We start from the raw sequence: 6,916 nt of genomic DNA on the forward strand, positions 1-6,916 counted from the left end.
CCTTAGGTTGTGTCTCCCGCTCTCTGATTAAAACGTTTTGCTAATTTTTAGGCTCTGTGCTGCTTCCCCCCTTTCTTCCACCACCTTGCCGTCCGAGCCAGTGACCTACATATGCCAATATGGCAGATACAGTCATCATTTAAACATCTGCCCATGTGTTGGATATTCTGAAGTATTTATATATTTGTTTTCTCATTTTATTTACAGTGCTAAGCATACACTCGCTCTTCCCCATGAGCAAGAGGAAATCCAATCTTTTCTGAGGGACGCCAGACTAATGACAGGTGAGATTTAATCCCGGCAGCTGGGTCTAATATGTAAATGACTAAAGCATCATTTCACCAAACTATACAAATCCTTATCTGCCATATATAATATTATTTTCAGTAATAAAGGGTGACAAGAGCTGAAAATAACATTCACAGGGATGGAAATACAGAAATCACTATGGGAAGGGTGAACTGTCTTCAGTCTGATCTTTAGGATGCACAAGTCCATATAGTAACTCCACCTACGGGCCACGCACAACGTGTGGTTTTTAGCCTCTTCCCCCTGAAATCTAACAAAACCAACATCTATACAAAAGATAGACTGTGTGGGCCTCCCTCCTTACCCTGGTATATCGTCCTCCCATGGTCCGGGGAGACATAGTACCTCCTACGGTCCGGGGAGATATAGTACCTCCTATGGTCCGGGGAGACATAGTACCTCCTATGGTCCGGGGAGACATAGTACCTCCTATGGTCCGGGGAGACATAGTACCTCCTATGGTCCGGGGAGACATAGTACCTCCTATGGTCCGGGGAGACATAGTACCTCCTATGGTCCGGGGGAGACATAGTACCTCCTATGTGACCTATTCCATCTAGCCGTATCTAGCCGTATCTGCTGTATTTCTGCCTGGGAGCAGATCTCCACCAAAACATTTGCTCTAATTTAAAAGCTCCCCTAATGAAGCTTTAGTGCGAAACTGGAGCAGACAAAATCTGGAGCAGTCGCCCAGGGCAACCCAATCAGCTTCTGTCTTCAGTTTGCTCAGTTAAGATTTGAAAATGAAAGAGAGAAGCTGATTGGTTGTCATGCACCAGGTTTGTCTGCTCCAGTTTTGATAGATCCCCTCTGTGTTTCTCCATAAAAGAGCAAATTGGTTTTCATAATGTTAATTAAATCCTGGTGCTCATTGTAACTGTATCTATGGATCAAAAGGGGATGTCCCTAGTGCCGGTGGACAGCAGTTATCATTTCTCCACCATGCATCGGCCCAAACCATGGTATGTGGAGCACATGCAAGCACTATCCATCTCAGCTAGTGGGAGGAGGGGTGAGTTCACAGTTTGGCATCTTTCCAATGGTTTCCAAAAGACCTAATCCCATCACCCATTCTGAGGATGTTTTTAAATGTTGTGGATGAACTTTGAAGACATTGTTTGTTTTGTTTTTTTTTGCCTGCCAATGTACCTTTGTAACTTCTACCTGCTTCTCCGTATCTCTCAGGCTTTACTCCCATTGTAGTCATCACCAACAAAGCAGGGCAAACCACTTCTGACATTGAGGACAAGTTCAGAGTCATGGGAGCCGAGCAGATCATATCACTGGAGAACTATACCACAGAAGATCATGAGAGGACCCGGGGGAGGGACACTGACATACTGACATTTCTCTACAATGCTCTGCAAGATGTCGCCTTTCACATGTCCCACCAACAGGATCCGAGGAGGGAGAGAGTGGAGAGAAAGACGTTTCTCCTCAATTATATTTACAATGTACATGCTAAAAATTAGGTGCATGAGGCAATAGAAAAGAAAAACTCTAATCTCTGTTAATCTCTACTACAAAGGTAGAATCTTACACTGTCCATATTGACCCTCCTAGTTGGGGGAGACTGTGGCTGTTGTATGCCTTCCCTACACTGTATCCACTATTGTCTAATACGGTGGTGAGTAACTCTATTCCTCAAGGCCTTCTAGCAGTTCATGTCTTCCCTTCCACTAGGTTTCTCCACAGCCACATTGATCAATACCCAGTGCAGGAGAACCTCATTCATGGTCTCAGCGGTGGGAATTGAAAACAAAAAGCATGCACTGCCGGGGGCCCGAGTGATGTGATTACATGTAAGATCAGAGGAGAATTTGAAGTATTATTCAGTCCTCATATTTAGGACAAACAACCCTCAATTCTATTCCAGAGGGAGTCTGTACTGAATGACTTGACCCCGAGCGTACAGGAGAACAATGGCATCCCAAGTCCAGCTGCAATATTGTCCCCCATAGACAGATACATGAAGACAATAATTTACAGAAGGATCCCCAGACAAACTCTCAGACCATCTCTGACTTACTCCCATATACTATCTACTAGAGATGTTCTTATAACAGCTGCATAAATAGGGTAACTTTCAGGTGTATGACCAACTTGATCTGTTTATTTTCAGGCATCTAGCCCCACTGACATACCCCCAAGACCTTCAGGAAAAGATACTAAATAGTGATCACATTTAACATATAGGTCAGGGCCAATGTTACTTTGTCCAGAGGTGGTCTTCAACATCCTGGTCTTAGAAAAGTTTAATCCACTTTAGCCATTTTCATTATAAAGCTTCAATATATTGTATATCAGAGTCAATGTAACGCTTACATTTATATGAAATCATAATAGTCAGATCTGCACGTGTCTGACATCATATCATGTGTGATTGTTTGGGGGTCCGCATGAATATTTGGCAAGACAATAAAAGTTTTTCCTCTTAAAGAACTACTTGTGTTTTGAATTTTTTCCCTATGTTTGCAAAGGAAGGCACACAATATTTACTATAGGGTGATATGGAGTGTGATGAGGCCATTTACAGTGAGCCTCTCCCTATCAGAAGCCCAGTGAAGCTGGGGGTCGGCGGAGTTATTCCTTAACTGGCTCCCAGAAAGCAAATACATTCCAGCCAGGGCCCCAGCAGCGCCCGGCTCTACCCAAAACTCTCAAATGGTGTTGTTTTTTTCCGCTACAGACTTTAGGTGTCACCTTATACTTGTGGAAGTTTCCCTGACCTCTTAACTAATGTAAAACGTGTACATAGACATATAAACTATAGGTATGTGGACCCCCCTCCAAATGGTTGACTATTATGATGTCATAATAGTCAGATCTGCACGTGTCTGACATCATATCATGTGTGATTGTTTGGGGTCCGCATGAATATTTGGCAAGACAATAAAAGTTTTTCCTCTTAAAGAACTACTTGTGTTTTGGATTATTTTTACTTATGTTTGCAAAGGAAGGCACACAATATTTACTATCAGGTGATATGGAGTGTGTTCAGGCCAGGGCCGGCCTTAGGCCTTTAGGCGCCCTGTGCGAGAAAGTTTTACAGCGCCCCTCAGTGACCACACCCCTCGGTGGCCACACCCTTTAGTGGCCACACCCCCGTAACCACACCCATTTTCCCAATATCCGCAGGGATAGGCAAGCTAGTTATTTACAAACACCGGAGTGAATGTATACAATAATCACAATTATTGTATACATTTACGGGGGGACAATTGTGATTATTGTATACATTTACGGGGGACAATTGTGATTATTGTATACATTTACGGGGGACAATTGTGATTATTGTATACATTTACGGGGGACAATTGTTATTATTGTATACATTTACGGGGGACAATTGTTATTATACGTGTCGCTAGTTATTTACAAACACCGGAGTGAATGTATACAATAATCACAATTATTGTATACATTTACGGGGGGACAATTGTGATTATTGTATACATTGACGGGGGACAATTGTGATTATTGTATACATTTACGGGGGACAATTGTGATTATTGTATACATTTACGGGGGACAATTGTTATTATTGTATACATTTACGGGGGACAATTGTTATTATAGTATATATTTACGGGGGACAATTGTTATTATTGTATACATTTCCCAGTGACCTCCGCTACCCTCCTCTGTCCTTCTTTATTACTCCTTCCACTTTCACTGCAGCCCCCCGACTCTTTCAAGAACACCTGTCAAGGAAGAAACACGACCTCTGCTGACCTCCTGGAAATGCTAGCTTGCTGGTTGTCATGCGATTTTCGGGTTCCAATGCTTTCTGGGCCACTGACCCGAAACCAGCACGCAGGTTGGTAGTTGTGACTTTACTGGTGACATGCTTGTCTGGATCAGTAGCTCAAAGTACTGAAGTTGGATGCAACCAAGGAACTAACACTTTCAGGAAACCATGGCCAATCTGAGCCCCCTTTGTTCTCTCGGGGTCTGAACTGAACTTTGCTGTAGATTGGATTATAATCAGTACTAAAAAAACACTGCAGTCTTTTAGCCATGTATTGGGTAAATATGAACGATCGCAGATGATGATTTTATGCTTCCACATGCAGCCAGCAGGGGGAGTTCTGGACTCATTTTCACTCCAATATTTTAGTATCTCTCACTGCTGACAGAGCTCAATGTGAACTTTGCAGGGACCTCTTCTCCTCAGTGCACTGACTCCTCCCCCTATCTGTAAAATAACGGTGTTGTATAAATAGTGAAAAAGAAAAAACAAACTATATTTAAAAATAAGAAAATTAAAACAAAACAAAAAAACACCAAAAACAGATTCAGGTCTTTGTCACATCTGGAACTTCCCCCTGCCGGATGACAAGTGTCACAGTGCCTTGTTGTGCTGGGATCCGGCGCTGGGTCTCCTCTCCAAACCATGGCCAAGGTACTTCTGGGTTTTACAGGACAGACAGGGCTCCTGATTGGCACCACCTTAAATTGTATGGCTGGGTTCAAGCAATGTGTCGGTACATTTTAGCCGAGCTCCCCTGTTGAGGGTACTTACCTGTACCCCCCTCCAGATACTCTGTGTCTCCAAGTGACCCCAGTACTTCCGAGGGCCACGTAACTCTATGTGTACTCCAGAGGACCCTGTGTCATCCGGAGATCCCAGTGCTCCCCCTAAGGGCCCAATTACTCCACGTAAACCCAGAGGACCCTGTGTCATCCGGTGATCCCAGTGCTCCCCCTAAGGGCCCAATTACTCCACGTAAACCCAGAGGACCCTGTGTCATCCGGTGATCCCAGTGCTCCCCCTAAGGGCCCAATTACTCCACGTAAACCCAGAGCACCCTGTGATCCCAGTGCTCCCCCTAAGGGCCCAATTACTCCAAATACCGGAAGCTTCTCTGAATACCGTCCGCAGGAAGAGGGGCCGGACAATACAGGTCTCATGAAGAACAATCACTCCCTATGAAACGTATCGGGAACGGACACAAAGTAGATAAAAAGTTTTATTTTTGACAAAACAGTTTTCATATAAAAAAAGAAGGAGCACGACTGCAATGTATCACACACAGTGGTAGTAGCGCAGTACACCCTCCTCTCCGCCAGGCAGGTCGCTACACAATGTAACATCTGATACAGATGAGCACAGGCGGCCCACACAGAGGTCAGAGGGCATACGGGTTGGCGTGAATGGTGACGTCTTTGATCCGAACCTCCGTCAGCGGGCGGAATGACTTCTCGTGGACCGGAAGCTTCTCCAACTCATCCAGAGTGTCCAATCCATCGATCACCCTGCGAGAGACCGGGAGTCAGATAGAAGACGGAAGGGGAGGATGGAGGTCAGATAGAAGACTGAAGGGGAGGACCGGAGGTCAGATAGAAGACTGAAGGGGAGGACCGGAGGTCAGATAGAAGACTGAAGGGGAGGACCGGAGGTCAGATAGAAGACTGAAGGGGAGGACCGGAGGTCAGATAGAAGACTGAAGGGGAGGACGGAAGGTCAGATAGAAGACTGAAGGGGAGGACGGAGGTCAGATAGAAGACTGAAGGGGAGGACGGAGGTCAGATAGAAGACTGAAGGGGAGGACGGAGGTCAGATAGAAGACTGAAGGGGGGGACGGAGGTCAGATAGGAGACTGAAGGGGAGGACGGAGGTCAGATAGAAGACTGAAGGGAAGGACGGAGGTCAGATAGAAGACTGAAGGGGAGGACGGAGGTCAGATAGAGGACTGAAGGGGAGGACGGAGGTCAGATTGAACAAGCTATAGATCAGTTTGGAGCCCAGGTTATTGGCCAATGGCTGCACTGGAAGATAAAGGGGGAGGGGCACAGCAATACAAAACATCCCATTCATCGTGATAAGACTAGAGGGAGGGGTGACCCCCTAGGTCGGATATCCTGAATGTTGTCACCTAAACGTCCCCAATAACTCACTTCCCGAAGATGGTGTACTTCATGTCCAGGTGAGGCTGCTTGCCGTATGTGATGAAGAACTGCGAGCCGTTGTTGCTGGAGCCGCTATTGGCCATGGAGACCACGCCGCGCACGCTGTGCTATGGGGGAGGGGAGAGTTCAATCAGACAGGAGTGAATGCGGAGGAGTCTTTGTGTTGTGTCATGTGATCTGAGGGTCACATGACCCGGATCTCCTGTCATTGGGGTGAGACTCACCTTTAGGTATTCACTGAATTCATCCTCGAAATTCCGTCCCCAGATGCTCTGACCTCCCTTCCCCGTCCCTGGTGGAGGAAACCATGAGAGGCCATTAGTGGGAGCCGAGGCCATAGAAGACGACGGGGAGACTATCGAGGCTTCAAAACCCGACCTGTGCGCGGGACTGTCCAGGAGCAATGTATCAATATATCACTTCAATACCCTCATATATACCCTCAGACCCCCCCATAATACCCTCAGACCCCAATATATACCCTCAGACCCCCCATATATACCCTCAGACCCCCCATAAATACCCTCAGACGCCAATATATACCCTCAGACGCCAATATATACCCTCAGACCCCCCCATATATACCCTCAGACACCCCCATATATTCCCTCAGACCCCCCAATATAAACACTCAGATCCTGATATATACCCCTCCCCCCATGTATACACTCAGATCCTCATATATTCCCTCAGA

The 6,916-nt window shown here is 46.0% G+C and overlaps 1 protein-coding gene across 1 annotated transcript in view; it reads right to left on the reverse strand.

Moving 5' to 3' along the window:
- Positions 1–5,337: 5,337 nt before the first annotated feature.
- The window catches only part of PPIL3 (peptidylprolyl isomerase like 3), a 7,222-nt gene continuing 5,643 nt past the window's right edge, over positions 5,338–6,916 (reverse strand). The window contains exons 4-6 of the mRNA XM_018573896.1: positions 6,447–6,514; positions 6,211–6,329; positions 5,338–5,568 (exon numbers count right to left, since the gene is read on the reverse strand). Of these exons, the coding sequence (XP_018429398.1) occupies positions 5,442–5,568; positions 6,211–6,329; positions 6,447–6,514 (314 nt within the window). The 3' untranslated portion in view covers positions 5,338–5,441. The remainder of the gene's footprint in view (positions 5,569–6,210; positions 6,330–6,446; positions 6,515–6,916) is intronic.

The sequence above is a fragment of the Nanorana parkeri genome, unplaced genomic scaffold, assembly GCF_000935625.1.
Source record: "Nanorana parkeri isolate BGI_ZX_2015 unplaced genomic scaffold, ASM93562v1 scaffold2599, whole genome shotgun sequence".
Lineage (NCBI taxonomy): Eukaryota > Metazoa > Chordata > Amphibia > Anura > Dicroglossidae > Nanorana > Nanorana parkeri.